Raw genomic sequence first — 16,837 nt, forward strand, 5'->3', positions numbered from 1 at the left:
TTTTTTTTAACCCAATTGCAAAGATACAGGTCAATCATTTGACCCTTCTGGTTCAAACACTGGTTCATTTATTATGGCCCAGGTAGAAAAAAATAAGTAAAAAAAAAAAACTAATTTGCAGGGAATAGGTACTGTATAAATCTTATACTTCCATTACAGCAGCAATGAAAGTCCTGACGCTTTCATAAACAATCATATCCTTAAGGAATTTTTCGGCCATATCAGTAAATACACACATTTGTCAAATAAAAAAAGGTTTTTTTATGTAGGTTATGTCTTCAGGCTGTATAAAACAGGCTTAGTCACACTCCTGGTTCCCTGCAACTTAACATTTCTGCAGATCATAGTTAAAGATAATGTCAATGATTAAACGTCTTTGTGATAAAACGGTTTCTTCCTGCTTGACCGGATTTTCCTGTCGACATGTCTACACTCGGAAAAAATAATTATATCGGCTGCTTTAGGTACATAAACAACACACACACACACAGGTGCTAATTTTAATACAGATTATTTTAATATTATCGAGTAGAAAATCAGAATGCGTTAGAAACTGCAGCACAAGAAAAGCTTCATTCTGTCGAGTATTTAAAGTCATTTCAGGTGTCTTGAGAACTCATTTTACAATCAGAATTTCCCGTCACGATAAACTTATTTCATTCTCTTCATTAAAAAGTCCCAGCTCATCTGCATGCAGGGAAATCTTACAGGAACGCGCTGGCTGCGACAGTACAGTACTGAGCTCTTCGTTTCACAGTAGTAGAGCGACGTTTGTCATGAAAATCTGATAGATCCCCAAAGTGGGCTATCGAGAGAAATGTGCAAAGTAACCAAAATAGAAATGTACAGGCTTTAGAGAAAAAAGGCTACTTCATGCTTATAGCTTTTAAACGACTCGTGCCATCACCAATCATGACCAAAAAAAAAGTTTACTTGGCTCATCGACTGCGAGTCCATAGGAAAGTACGGTGTCTGAGTTTGTTAAATATAAAGTGTACTGGAGAAGTACTTATACTAAATAAGCATACGACCCTGGTTTGTTCCTGTAGTGTAGAGTTTAGTGTCGAGGTTCTATAGAGATTAAAGCTCCCTAAACACCACCATCACTTCATTATCATGAGCCGGGAAACAGTTTCTTCAGCCATTGTGTGTTTTGTTTTGTTTTTTTTTAAACATAATAAGAGGACAGTGCAAATACAAGTCTGGAATGTCTGAAGCGTTCAGGGGCGACTCAAGATTCCTCGGCCGTGACCCGCGCCCGACACACGGCCCGCAGCTTGGTGACGGTCGTCATGGAGAGGCTTCCCGGTTCTTTAAAAATGTTCTGAGAGAAAGACGGTAAGAATTATTAGGTTAGAATTCATGAATAAATATAAAACATATTAAAGATTTCATTTTGATCGTAAAGGTCCCATACTGGATCATTTCTTTAACACAGGTCATAGAGCTAAGGCTACACAGTCACCTTGCAATTTTTGCATGGGTTCTCTGTGTGTATGGAGTTTGCATGTTCTCCCTGTGCTTGGTGGGTTTCCTCCGGGTTCTCCGGTTTCCTTCCAAAGAATGAGTGTGCGAGTGTCTGTATGTGTGTGTGCCCTGCGATGGATTGGCACCCTGTCCAGGGTGTACCCCACCTTGTGCCCCAAGTCTCCTGGGATAAGCCTGGGATTTACCCTGAATACAGGAGGTATCTTCTTATATGAGGTCACAATAGGGGCGGGGGGAAGAAAAATCTAATTGGCTCGTTTAATCCTCTGTTAATACAAACAGGGAAAATGGATAAAATGTTTTAAAATGTCTAAAAAGTGAACACTGCATAGTGAGTACCTGCAGGTAAAGCAGGGTTAGGGTTAGGGTTAGGGTTATGTGATTGAACTAGCGCAAACCCACCTGCATGAACGGGTGGCAGTCCTCCACAAAGGCTCCTCTGGTGATCTGTTTGAAACGGTCGCAGATATCCGGGAGGTTCTGAGCCTGTGAGATCAGGGCCTGGTTGTGACGGATCAGAGTGAGCGCTACACGGAATAGGATCTTCGATCCCTCGTAGAAAAGGCAGTCCCATATGCGCAGGACGGTCTTGAAAAGTAACACAGGAAGTAACATATTAAAAGAAACTCTGGAAAAGACATCCGTAATACAGACTCTCCAATCACACACTCAGAACTCATCTTAAGACCCAAGCGCTTATCTCACATTATGTAAAGCTGCACCCAAATCTCCATGTGATTTTAAATGTTTTAGGTGACGTCCACTCAGTGTTAGTAATGTATCTCTTGTTTGAATTGGACGGCGACCTTGGGTGACGAGAAAGGCGCCTACACTATATAAATAAAATGTATTATTAGTACTTATTAACTGTTCAAAAACGAGGCGGCATGGTGGTGTAGTGGTTAGCACTGTCGCCTTGCACCTCCAAGGTCTGGGTTCGAATCCTGCTTTTGTGTGCATGGAATTTGCATGTTCTCCCAGTGCTTGGTGGGTTTCCTCCGGGTTCTCTGGTTTCCTCACAAAGTCCATAGACATGCAGATTAGGCTAATTGGCGTTCCCATTGCCCGTAGTGTGTGTTCGCCCTCTAATGGGTTGGCACCCAGTCCAGACTCTGTCTACAGGATAAAACGGTATAGTCGATGAGTGAGTGTTGCAATTTTTAATTTTTTTAAAAGGGCTCATAAATGAAACTATCCCCGTCTTCAGCAAACCTCTTCCTTGAGGTTAACCATCAGTGCAAACAAATTAAATATCTTTGTTAAATACCGTTCAATATCTTGACGCCAACAACGTTCTCCTTATTTTTCCCGCACCACGCTGTTGAAGTTGTCTTTCTCGACATCCTTGCGCGTTTCTCACTATGGACATGATGTCCGGGCTCTTACCTCAACCGGGAGGACGTCGATAAAGAGGCAGATGAACCAGCGTGACACCACCAGCGTCCACATGACATTTTGTTCCACCATGACCTGCCAAACGGCTGGCACCTTCAGCTTCACCAGCTCTCCCAGCACCTCCTGGTCCGTCTTCAGGCCCAACATGGCTGGTGTGTAATAATCTAGAAAATAGATGGATAGCGTGGCTCGATTATGTTTTGCTGAGGGATCAAAGAAAGGGAGCTTGAGAATTCAAATTTAAGAAGGAAAACAGATTAGATGGGGTGATAATCCCTGCTGCCTTTATACCACAAGGCTAATAAGAGGATTCACACTGTGACGCAGGTTCTCAAGAGGTTCGCGCTGTCTAAAAAAACATGAACACCATCACATTCAGTACTTATATTAATATAATCACTGCACAACATCGTCCTAGACGGTTAAACTCCCTTAATGTGGACGAGCGTGCAGGCTCTTTCTGCGCACTCGGTGTGAGAGACATGTGTCTCTTTCTCCCAGGGTGTGACTGGTGTCTAACAGGATTTGAACAGATCAGAATCATGTGACCTGACACTCCTTTTATTAATAGCTCGGGAAACGAGATGAGGTGCTGAGAATAGCTCTGGACAGGGCACCTAAACACACTCCATTCCACGCGAACACATTTATAGCTCCAGCCATCAGAGATACAGTGAGAGTACAGTAACCCGACCACGCAGAAGAACAACAACTTGAGCACTGAAGTAATGGTGGTGCAGCGGTAGTTTGCATGTCCTAAGGGAACGGCGTCGTGTTTTAAATAGCGTCTTATATGAGTGAGAGAGTGCCGTGTTGATATTTTGTCTGCAGACAGACAGACAGACGGTGTAGCACGACAACCTGAAAGTGGAAGAGATGCATTATTATGGAGCCAAAATATTAACCCTTGAACACCCTGACTAAGAACAAAGCCATCCATTCATGTATCTACTGTAGAAACCTTTATAGTCCAACTAGGCACCGTAAAGGCCGACGGTGATTATATACCACTGTATTTAATCCCATTTTTATGACCTGGCAGGACATCCGGTCAAAAGAACAAAGCAGTGGAAATGTTTAGCTGCTTTCATTTCCTTAAGGTAATAATACCTACAAATACCAATCTTGTTTTTAATAGTCCCCAGTATAGGCCTCTTCCAAAAGGTTGAGATGTTGCTCCATGGTAAATATATCAGTATATTTACAAATACCAAATGAAATGTTAAATTGTGTGTGTGGTGGTGCAATAGAACAAATGTTTGTTTGTTTGTTTTTTTGCAATAAAAACTACTTTATTTCTTATGTTACAAAACAATTACATTTAAAAACACAGCCTCTTAATCTAGTGTATAACCTTAAACCAGAGTACACCTCAACCGAACGGTAGAGATGGCTCAATCAGATTAGATTTGACATATTTTTCACTTAGATCCATGTGTTCGAAATTGATGGGGTAAAATGCACCCTGCACCTTAAAAGGAAGGTACTTTTGTGCGTGATTTGGATGTTGCCCGGTCCTAAATGCATGCAGTTATTTTCCACAGGTATTTCTCCCATGGATTTTTTCAATTTTAAAAAATATATATCGTGATGTATAACATTTCATGACATGAAATTCTCCAAATTATAATAGAAGGTGTTGTCTGCATCACCAGCTCTACTGCACTGAGAGCTGCACTGGAGTGAACCAAAACCAAGAACACGAACATATTAGGATGACCCAGTCAACGGCCAGACCAGAATATGGTCACTAGACCCAAATTCTTGATTCAGTGTTGAGAAATTTTGCCCCTGATGTGCAAAGCTAGTAGAATTACACTACCGATCAAAAGTTTTAGAACGCGCCAATTTTTTCAGTTTTTTATTGGAAATTATGCAGTTTTATGTCACATTGCACTCTGAAATTTAAGCATAGTAAAAATGAACAATTGGAGTTAAAAAAGAAATCATGGAATCAACTTATAGCCCAAAATGTATTCTAAACTTTTGACTTATCAAAGTAGCCACCATTGGCAGATATAACAGCTGAACACACTCGTGGCATTCTTTCTACAATAGAAATCAAATATTCTTCAGAAGGTTCTTCCCATATCTGTTGCAGAAGTTCCCATAAATGTGTGGCACTTGTAGGTTGCTTTGCTTTCACTCTTCTGTCCGGTTTATCCCAAACCAGCTCGACAGGGTTTAAGTCTGGAGACTGTGCTGGCCACTCCATGTTTTCAAGCTTACCATCTTGTTCTTTTTTCCTGAGGTAGTTCTGGCATAGCTTAGACTATGTTTTGGGTCATTATCTTGCTGTAGGATGAAACCCTGCCCAACTAGGCGCATACCAGAGGGTACTGCATGGCGCTGGAGAATGCTGTGGTAACCGTTTAGGTTCAGGGTGCCTCTCACTCTGGTCAAGTCACCGACCCTGAATCTAGCAAAACTCTCAGAAAAAACTCTCAGAAAAACTCTCAGAAACTTGTCCTCTGATGCAGTTGTGGCTTTGGGTCTGCCAGACCTCTTCCTGTCAGAGGTTGCCCCAGTTTCTGAGTGCCTTTTGATGGTGAAGGAAACTATACTCACTGACACCTTGACTTTCTTTGAAATTTCTCTGTAGGAAAGCCCTACATTTTTAAGTGTTATGATGGTCTGTCTCTCTTCCATTGTTAATTGCAAATTTTTCTCGCCATTTTTGTAGCAACACACTATTATCTGCAGTACAATACTGTTCAACTGATGCTCACGAGGGTATGGTACCACAGTATGTTCAAATACTGCTTTTATGCAGACAGAGGGGGTTGTAAGTGATCCAGAAAAGTTCCCAGAAAAAGGCCTTTTTGTATAACTCTGAAATGTATATATTTTTTCAGTTTTGAGTAACCTTACCTTTTTTTTTTTAACCTCTGGCAGTTCACCACTTAACTTTGTACCATTTTAAGCTATTTATTGGACTTGAATGACTTAAACTGCAATAAATAACTGGAAAGATTTGGGCGTTCTAAAACTTTTGACCGATAGTGTATATCCCATGAGACATTGGGGCCAAATGTGGTTCTGACAAGCACTGGAGGTAAAGAGTCATCCAACAAATATAAAAACATGTCCGTGGACCTCCGAGTGACGCAGTGGTAAAGTGCTCATCCTATCATCCGGGGATCGCTGGTTTGATCCCCGGGTGATGCTGTTACCTCTCACAGCTGGAGGTCTAGAGAGAGCTGATTGGCCGAGCTCTCTCAGGGGGGAGGGATGAGAGGTACTTTGTGCTCCCACATTAATGACAGCCAATCAGGGGCGCCTGTGAGCTCGGCTCATGCGGCCGGCTGGCGTCACGCGGTTCGGAGGAAACACAACTTTTCTGTCTTCGGCCCTCCCGGCTGAGTGGTAGTAGTAGCCTTAATGTGGGAGACCCCTAGTGACGGGAAGGAATTGGACACGACTAAATTAGGGAGAAAATCTGAAAAAATAAAAAACATGTCCGTGCTCCGATTTTACTAAGTAACAAACATTTGAAAACCTTTTTTGTACAGTAACATTTGAAACATTTGAAAACCTTTTTCAGGACACAAATTCCTGCATGAGTACAGCTAAATAATTAACATGTTTTTATTTTTTTGCATTTGACCTGCTTGTTGAAAAACTAATTGCTTAATTATTAGTTGCACCTCTTGTGTAATAAATAATGTTAAACCATGCAAAACACACTCTGTGGTCAAAACTCCATATTAAAGTGTATGTATTTAGACACACTGCAGTCATTGCAGGTTTGGTTAAATACTTTTGTCCCTATAGTGTATATGCAAACTGCACAAACCTGGAAGTATCCTTCCTAGCAGAGCCTCCATCAGCCAGAAGGACTTTTCTTCATCTTTGGTGATGATGAGGAGATAGCCAGCGATAAAATTCATCCCCTGTAAGAGCAGGAATTATGAAGGACAGACGCTGGAAGACAACTAAATGCATCATAACAGTACTCACTGAAACAAACAACAACCAAAAAAAAACAGGATAGAAGTTGTCACTTTAATGCTAAAAAAAGAAAAACCTTTCATTTAAAATGTATTGGAAAATTGTAGTTAGGTGGAACAGGAAGAACCCACACAGGGAGCAGGTACTTTGTGAATTCATTTGCATTGCAAATCGATGTCAGGTGCTACAGAAGTGCTGACGGTCGACGCAAAAGACTTTGTGTGCGTCAGGACTTTGTCACACCTAGAAACCAGATGAGCGTGTTGCAATAAAAGTCCCGTGCTCATACGCTGACTCAACGGCTTCACCCTGGAAACTGCATTAATCCTTCCCAACACCTGAGCGCTTTAAAGATTAACTAGCACCTAACACTTCCTTGTTTACTCCACTGAGCAGGTCACTTCCTCATCGTGCAGCTGAAATCAGCAAAGTAAAGAGAGCAAAGTTTACGGTGGAGAATCTTTTACCTGACAATATCCCACTGCCATGTTGTGGTGTCCGTACGCCAGCAGGACGTTATACAGGGGCTTCTGCAGGCACGGCTCAGACGTCTTCCTGAACTGCACGTTGTCTGGGAACGTCCTGTGCAAATCTGTGGACGGAGTGGACAAGTGTGGGCTCGAGGACTAAAACTATAAAACACTAATTGTAGCGTCATCAAAATATGTTAGCCAGCCATCAGCTGAAATTCAAGCATCCCATAACTAAAACATCTGTCTCTAGATTATTAAGAGAAACATTCCGTTCTTAACAAGGCAATAACGGGGCCTCCGAGTGGCGAGGGAGGAAAAGTGCTCGCCCTATCATCCGCGGGTTCGATTCCCTGGTGATGCTGTAGCCTCTCGCAGCCGGAGGTCTAAAGAGAGCTGATTGGCTGAGCTATCTCAGAGGGGAGGGATGAGAGGTACTTAGTGCTTCCACATTAAATCACTGCTCTACAGCCAATCAGGGGCATCTGTAAACGCTGTCCTCCGAGTGTGTTACGCCGGCACCAACGGTGCGTGAGCAAGCAGTTCAAGAAGATGCGATCAGCTACAGTCATGTGGTTCGAAGGAAACAGGTGATAGTCTAAATTGTAGTAGAGGCCTTAATGTGGGAGCCCCCTAGTGACGGGGAGGAATTAAACACGACTAAATTAGCTAGGAAATCATAAGTAATCAAAATAACAATAATATTGTTTTAGAATTAAATTTTTTTTTATTCACTCGTGAGTAGATTCACACTAATCCACCCAAGTTATCAGAAACACTTCATGAGCTGAGGGTCATACCGACCTGTTCGGATGGTCTCCACCAGTCTTTGATCGTGTTGCGCCTGAAGGAGTGAATGGTAGTAGCCTGCATTATTCTCCATCCGCTCCTGAGCGCCGCTCACCGTCATCCATATCAAAGCTCGGTGTTCATTCGGGATCCCTTTTCGTACATAACGCTTTACTGTAGGGGAGCAAACACAAGACAGAAAGTCAGGATTAGTGTCAAAGATACAATGTTGAGTTCTTAAGGGCGAAATTTCGTATTGCAAAACGTATTTTCACATAGGAAATAACGTGAACGCAGATAATACGTTCCATCCACCTAAAAATATCACCAATATTACCAATTTCCAGCATTATAATCATATTTTTGCATATTAAAACTATAAAAACATTTAGAAAAGACATGTAAAATATGAAATAAACAAACATTAACCCTCTCTTAACCTTAATTTATGATTCCACCGGCTGCTTTAAAAACCAAATCAAACGTTTGTCCCTTTTCTTCTTGCTACCCATCCTGCTACGTCTTTACTAAATCTTGCGCAAAATGCAAAAAAAAAAAAAAAGAAAAACAAAAATAGAAAAAAACGGCTTTCCAGTAATGCAAAGTAAATTTTAAACAGCTCCCAAATGTACGCTCAACTGACCCTATCATTTGGTTCAGTTTGGCTCGAAAACGTTTCTTATACCAAGGCAAATTTTTTGCATAATTTCAATTCATAAGACGGGGTGTTTGTGTTCCTCTGCATGCGTCTGGAGTCGTCCTCTAGAAATGTTTGCGTTCAATGGCTTGAAAATGTTCTCAATGTTTTTACTCTTCCTTTACAGCTAACAGAGAAATAACTAAGGAACATCTGGTAGAATTGGTAAAATATTACTGAGAAAACAAGTAGAACCTGATGACAAACAATTTCGATAGGGTTGCCTCTGCCACAAGTCTAGTCGACTTTATATTAGAAACTTTCTTTTTTTTTTGTCTGATTCCAGCCCGCCTTTTTACTGTAGGTCACTCCGCCATCAGTAACAGTCACCCACCAGGAAGGGCGTATACCAACACATTCCTCCTTCGACACGTCCGAGCGCATCTTTTCATGTGTCGCTCACACATTGTCGGGGGCAACATATCACAGCGCCATCTACCTCCTTTCACTTGCGTGAACTCACAGTCGTTCATGATTGACTATTGTCACTATGACTGAAGTGGAGTGGAAGTGCAAATATGCGAGCGCTAGCCTTTATCCTTCAATCTTATATTGATCTAGTATTGCAGTAACAACTCATCACTGATGATAAGTGGATGTTTTTGTCGGAACTTCTAATCAGGATGACAGTAAGTCAAAGATTATCCACGCCCCAGTTATATTATATATATTATATTATATATATATCGTCTCCCTAGTCACTGCTGTGCAGGTGTCAACATGTTACATGGGTTCATCTACAGAAAGTGAAAGCTTAGACGAAAACATCCCAAACCGCAGACTTTAAAAGTTAAAAAGTCAACCATCAGCTGGAAAATTCATCAACACTTACAGTTTTTTACAGTGCATAATGCGAGGACTATAAGAACATGGTTTGTTGAGTTCGGTGTAGAAGAACTCAACTGGCCCCAACACAGAGCCCTGATCTCAACCTCATCAAGTACCTTTGGGATGAACTGGCACGGACATTGCGAGCAAGGCCTTCTCATCCAACATGAGTGCCTGACCTCTCAAATGCTCTACAGAATGAATGGTCACAAGAAACACTCCACAATCTTGTAACAGCCTCCAAGAAGAGTGGAATCGGTTATAGCTGCAACATAGTGGATCAACTCGATATTGAAGTGTACTGTATGTATTTAGATGCACTGCAGTCATTTAAGGTTTGGTTAAAACCAGTTTTCTGCGAGCACTCTCCCCTGAGGGACACGGCCAATCTCCCGGCTCCAGATGGCTGTAGCATCACTGGGGAATCAAACCCACGACCTCGAGTGTCATCGGTCTGTTAATGATTAGGTTGGCTTGGAGCCCACTGCAGTGGTTCTTATGAACAGAAACTCGGCTGGGAGTTATTGCCAAATCCTCCGTACAGTCCTGACCTCGCTCCAAGACATTTCCACATGATTGTGCTATTAAAGGAGTCCCTGGGAGGCCGGAAGCGGACAGTCTAAGCATCGAGTATACTAGAGATTTTCCACCTTGATGTTGTCCAAGCACTATTGAAACGGTGGGATGAGTGCATTACTGTAGCAGAGGATTATATAGAGAAATAAAGCATGCTTTTACTCATTTTTTGTACAATCAAAAGTCCCGGTTTGTCTTGAACGCCTCTCATACTGTACAACCACGATTTCATTTCAGGCTCGACTATTCGTTCCTGAGATATCACGCTAACAAGAATCTTGGCGTGTCGACCAACAGCTCGGGGGTGGAGGCGTGATAACGTAGTTCTTTTCTAGATATACAGACAAACCCGCGCGTTCAGAAATGCAAACGTGGCCAAATCAGCTGCTGTGTCGTTCACTTAGACAGTAGAAACAGAAATAGACCACAACAGGTCACACTTTGATTTCAAACAATCATTTCTGACACTTCCTGTCATCGGCACAAAAGGAAAGCTGCCGGTGAGCGTGTCGCATTATGAGCGTGTCGCATTATGAGCGTGTCGCATTATGAGCGTGTCGCATTATGAGCGTGTCGCATTATGAGCGCTCCTTTGTGTATGAACTCGGCCTCGATGTCATATGCGAGAGAGACCTGTAATGAGATCTGATGGTGCACGGTGGTGCATTTTAGGCAAATGGTGTCATTTGTGTGGGAGTGTGGCACAATCCAGGACAACACATTTTGGACAACTGTATAACATTGTAGAGCTTTCTAGCTGATCCAAGGCCGTCTTATAATAGACTAACATTTTTATAGAGATGTGTGACTGCGGCATTTAAAACGTTTATTCATTATTCATCAACTACAAATAAATAACCCACCTTTCCCTTCACTGGAAAACAACACCGTGATGATGTTCATCAGCGCTTCCTGTAATAGTGGCTCAATAACCGTAGTGTGATTTGTGTGCAGCTTATTTACTTTTAATTTGAAACGAAATGCTTCTGAACGCTTCCAGTGAACTCGTTGAACGTTGTCTCGGCGAGATCTGGGGGACTTGTGGTGAACCGTTGAACGTGATGATTGCTTTCTGTTATGGGTGAATATTACCGGGTAAAACCTGCTGCACTGCTTTCAACAAGGTCACTTTGCAGTTTGTGTACGTAAGCGGCTCTTATGTGTTCAGCTCTAAATAAGTAAGTTAAAAAAACAAAACAAACACTGCTCACCTTTAAGACTTCTCTCGACACGGCTTTTCCCCTGCAGCAGCTTCGACCACTTGATTGACCTTTTGGTAAGGACAGCCAGATACTCGGACATGAGCTCCTCGTAGGAGTCGTAATCGAAGTCGTTGGCCCTCTCGAAGCCATACGGGTCCACGCTGTGGAGAGACCGGATTCAGTAAGTGGAGCAAAAGCATATACACTTGGACAAAAACTGTGACCAACGCCTCTTCCTTCCATTTGGATCACTACACTAACAGCCAAAACTAGATACTGAAAAGACACCTACACTACCGGGTTCACAAGCATCATTGCTTGAATTCTTCAGTATTAAAAATAATTGACACAAACTTGGTGGCACGATGGTGTGGTAGTTAGTACTGTCACTTTGCACCTCCAGGGTCCAGGGTGTACCAGGAATTGGCTCCATGCCCCCCGCGACCTTGTATACAGGATAAAGCGATATAGACGATAAGTGTGTGACACCAACTTTATTCTATCCTTCAACCTCTGATCTTATATCGATCTGGTATTTCATTAATAACTCATCACTAATCATTAATATCGATAACAGCTTAGCCCTAATAACTAAGAGGGTGAGTCAAAAATAATTCTGCTCTTAAAACTTGTGTTTCCGCAGTGTCTGTCTCCTCAGTCACTGCTGTGCAGGTGTGAAGGTGTTACATCAGGTCATTGCAGTACAAGGTGCTGAAATATCTCACAGAAAAGCGTAAAAAAAAAAAAAAAAAAGCATTCTGCAAACAACATTTGGAGCGATACTGTAAGGAAGGTAAAAGTTTCTTAAAGAGAATCGTTACTGCTAATGAGACATGAATTCATCACTACGAGTCTGACGCTTATTAAGACGCTTATTGACGAGCTGAAGCATTAAACACAGAGGACTCCAGTTCAGGTGCACGCAAAACACACTTCTAACCACACTGTCAACACTCTGCAAAATCCTGATCTCGCTTCATCAGACTTTTCAACAGTTTGATCCCCTGAAAGCAGCACTACGAGGACGAAGATTCACTTCTGATGAAGAGGTGAAGACAGCGGTGCATTCGTAAAACATTTTTAACGAACGAATACGAAATCTGGTTGATAGATGGACAAAAGGAAAATGATGTGTTTAGTCTTTTCTAAAAGTAAATTCTATAGCCAGAGTGTGGATCATTTTTGACTCACCCTTGTATAAAAGGCCAATTCCCACTTTTACAGTTTTTGCTATGAATCGCTGCAACTTAAAATCCATGTCTTTTTTTTAAAGAAGTTGCGCTTTAGGGCAGAAGGCTTGAACTCTTCTCGTCACATGACACGGCACGGCTACAGCAGCTCGTCATACAGGTCAGAGCCCTTGGTCTGTTACGACCGCTTGTGTTTGGATACAGAAAGTCACAAATAAACCTAAAGCAGCTCGAACCAGACCAAACCAATCCGGCCTTTCCCTTCTGACCCCCATCAACAAGCCGTTTCCACCCACAGAGCTGTCAATCGATCAATTCTGTATAGACTCTAGAGACTGCTGCTTGTGAAATTCCCAGGACCACCACGCATCAGCATTAACATCACAATTAAAGTCACAGAGATCAAACTGTTTCTTCCACCAGATCATGGACCTGCATCTGCATGATGACGTAAACTGTGCTGCTGCCACGTGATTGGCTGATTAGATAAGGACAGGTGTCTAGGACAGGTGTGCACAGAGGGCATTTAGTAAATGGGCATATGCTGTATATAATAAATAAACATTAGCACATGCTTTAGTGTAATTTATTAAGACACAATGTCAATACTGTAAGTTAAAAAAAGACACACAAAGGAACACCATTATCCTTACATAATAAGACACTAATCCAGGAGTGGAGGAGGATGATTTGTGACATTAATGGCGTGATGAACAGACTTTACTATTCCTTTACACTCCTTTACTATTGATAAACTTATATTACAATATTATATTATTAAAATTAATAATAATAATATTATATATATATATATATATATATATATATATATATATATATATATATATATATATATATATATATATATAATATTATATTATTTAAATAAATATTTAAATGAAGATATGGAGATTCATCCATCCCTCTATGAACCTCTGTAGACCAACTAGGGATAAAACTAATGGTATTACTATTGTACAGTATTTTTTCCCATTTTTATGACCATGGTGAGCCAGAAAAAACATATAGAGGATGCAGGATGTATGGGGCGACAGACAGTGCTAAGACAGACCACTAAGCCACCGTGCTGGCATTTTAACTTTATACTAAGAATAAAATTTGTTTTGGTCAATTTATGAGTTCAAAATAAATAGACAATAAATCTCACATTGTCAGTGTTATAATATTTTGTTCATGTAAGAAAAATACTAGTTCCTAAGACAAACTAACAATTATATCTCATACCTTTAATAATAATCATTTTATATAATAATAGGCTAAGTACATCGTTGACAGGAAAAGAGTTTGTAGAAAGAGTTAAAAGGTTAAAGCTAAAAATAATCTGATTTACTGTAATCAGTGATAATAATAATAATAATAATAATATTTCAGGTTGAAGCCCAAGTCCATGTCTGCCTGCCTTTCTGTACTAGAAAACTCTGTCTAACTTATTAATATAAAAGAAATAAAAGTGTGTAAGGTTGAGTATCTTGCGCTTTGTTTAAACCTTCTGCTTTGTTGTTCTTCTTTTATCGTCAGCCAAAAACACACCCTGTTCAGTAAATCTATCCGATGTAGATCGGATAAAGATGAAGTTTTGTCTTAAAACGACTCCAGCGTGTTTAAATTCACTTGTACCACTACAGCAATGTTACTTCAGCAAAAGTGAAAATATGAACTAATACCAGTAAAAATATTCAGTTCATCTTTTCTAATTAATATTTATTGGTGCATCCTATTTTAGAGTAGATTATTTAATCCGCCACATAACTGTTTTACATAACATTTTGATTTCACTTATGGTGCAGGTTAAACTTCAGACAAAAATCCAAGAACAGTTCTGAAAAGGTTGCGTTAACTTCTGATTTACGGTCCAGACGGACATACTGTATGTAGACAGGAATATTCCTGAGACTGGTTTCAGGTTCTTTAATGTATAAAACATGAATGGATCGATCCTCATGGACAGACAGAACCTTTATATAATAATCTGTATGTCTATCCATCACGGATTCACACAAAACAGCCTGAACAGAATAAAAAGAAACCTCTGGAGTAACTCTGGTTAAGTAACCTGAAGTTAAACCTGCGCCATGAAGGAAATCGAAGTGAAGTTATGTTCGGTTCTGAGGAAGTTTTGACAGCGTACTGCGCATGCGTCAAACTGTGCGCGGGTCTCAAATCGAACGCGTGACGTAATGAACGGAAACTTTTGCAGTTCTGTACTGAGATGTCTGCCTGAGGTTTAACCTGCACCATAAGTGAAATCATAATAATAATTAAAATAACACACATCTACTTAAAAAAAAAAAAAAAAAAAAGCTGATAATTTAATAATTTATTCAAAAGAGGCATTTTATATGTATTGGAAAAAACAAAGTGTAAGATATTTAACCTTACAAACTTTTTTCTCTCTAAATACATAAAGCAGATCAGCTTATATATTATTATCATTATTTATTTTATTTTTTTAAGAGGTTTGAGAGCGATCTAATAAAGAGCCATGAGATGCGGGACTGATGCGGTGTACCTGGACACTCTCTCCCTGGCTGTACTCGGGACGTTGATGCGGTGCTGCGGCTGCTGCTGCGCGCCGTTTGCCTTCTCCATCGCGCGCGCTTCACCCGCAGCTTTTCACGCGCAGCTCTCCCGCCTTCATATCAAACCCGAAGCTCATCGCAAAACTCAACTCCACCGCCGCGCTTATTCCCGTCTCCTCGCCTCCATGTCCCGGTGAAGAAGTCCCGAGCGCAGGCGAGAAGTTTATTACCGCAGGCGGGAATCACGCGTGGACACGCTCACAGTCTTCTCCCGACATTCGCTTTGCCAGCACGTTAGTTTATCAGTTCCACTCTACACACACACACACACACACCCTTAAACAAACCAAGCAGCGTCCATGAACCTGTCCTGTCCCAAGATAACATTCCTGTTTATTCCTCACCGCGGGTCTTCTTCTCTTTCTCTAAACATCCGCGGTGCCGTTTCATCCGCTTTCTCACACACACACACACACACAGCTCTGTTTGCGGGATCGCTCCCAGCGCCACGCTTTATCAATTTGTTTCGCCTGCTCAAGGGCAGACGTCAATCAAACTGTGGAGGCGGAGCTCTAAGCCACGCCCCATTCTCCCCGGAAGATGTTCTATGGGCACACAGCGCCCTCAATGGGCTCTATGGGCAGGGATCGGACTGGCCCAAAGCTGATGGGTTTGGGTTTTTTTTTTTTTTTTGCGACTCAGATCTGGGTTTTTCCCCCTTTTTCATAAACAGTGTGAACAGCACAATGCAGATCTCATCTTCTATACCGCTTTATCCTGTATTCAGGGTCATGGAGACCTATCCTAGGAGGCTTAGACCACGAGGCAGGGGTACACCAATCCATCGCAGGGCACACACACACTCATTCACACACTACGGGCAATTTGGGAACCTGCATATCTCTGGACTGTGGGAGGAAACCCACCAGGGAGAACATGCAAACTCCATGCACACAGAGACGGGAATCGAGCCTGGCCAGGAATCGAACCCAGACCCTGGAAGTGCAAGGCGACAGTGCTAACAACTACACCACCGTGCCGCCAGTTTTCAGTTCTGATTCAATACATCAGATACAGGTCTAAAAAAAACAGGTCTTTAAAAGCAAAATATAAACTAACCAAGCACACAAACCAAAGACGTTCAATTGCATTTAATTTACATCCTCTTGAAACCCAAATGTCCTTGTCATATATGAGGACATGACATCTTCTCCCAACTACATTGTCTATATACAGTATAATACTTGTACAAGTATATACTTGTACTTAAGTCAATTTGGTATAATTCTTATGATGAACTTCTTCCTGAAGAAGCAGTGAGGAGAAAGTGCAGTCTACACAACAGTAAAGTGCGGTGCTCAGGAGGATATAGCGCTTTTATCAATGGGAAATGCGTCCGAACTGCAGGTGGCATGGTGACTTAGTGGTTAGCACTATAACCCAGCACCTCTGGGGTCTGGGTTCGATTCCCACCTCGGGGTCTGTGTGCAAAGAGTTTGCATTTTCTCCCCCCATGCTTGGAGGATTTTCTCCAGAGACTCTAGTTTCTCCCACAGTGCAAAGACATGCAGATTAGGCTAATAGGTGTTCCCAAATTGCCCATAGTGTGTGTGTAGATTGGCACCCTGTCCAGGATGTACCCGCCTCTAAGTTTCCTGTAATAGGTTCCAGGCCCTCCATGACCCTGTATACAGGATAAAGTGTTATAGAT

General features: G+C 41.6%; 1 protein-coding gene across 1 annotated transcript; it reads right to left on the minus strand.

Moving 5' to 3' along the window:
* Window positions 1–495: 495 nt before the first annotated feature.
* grtp1a (growth hormone regulated TBC protein 1a) lies at window positions 496–15,634 on the minus strand. Its single transcript, XM_053476640.1, has 8 exons — window positions 15,117–15,634; window positions 11,406–11,557; window positions 8,109–8,267; window positions 7,302–7,426; window positions 6,680–6,776; window positions 2,875–3,047; window positions 1,891–2,076; window positions 496–1,324 (listed from the first exon to the last, which is right to left on the minus strand). The coding sequence occupies exons 1-8, from the start codon at window positions 15,194–15,196 to the stop codon at window positions 1,232–1,234; spliced, it is 1,065 nt and encodes a 354-aa protein (XP_053332615.1). The 5' UTR covers window positions 15,197–15,634; the 3' UTR covers window positions 496–1,231.
* Between the last annotated feature and the right edge of the window lie 1,203 nt (window positions 15,635–16,837).

Source organism: Clarias gariepinus, chromosome 18 (assembly GCF_024256425.1).
Source record: "Clarias gariepinus isolate MV-2021 ecotype Netherlands chromosome 18, CGAR_prim_01v2, whole genome shotgun sequence".
NCBI classification, from domain to species: domain Eukaryota; kingdom Metazoa; phylum Chordata; class Actinopteri; order Siluriformes; family Clariidae; genus Clarias; species Clarias gariepinus.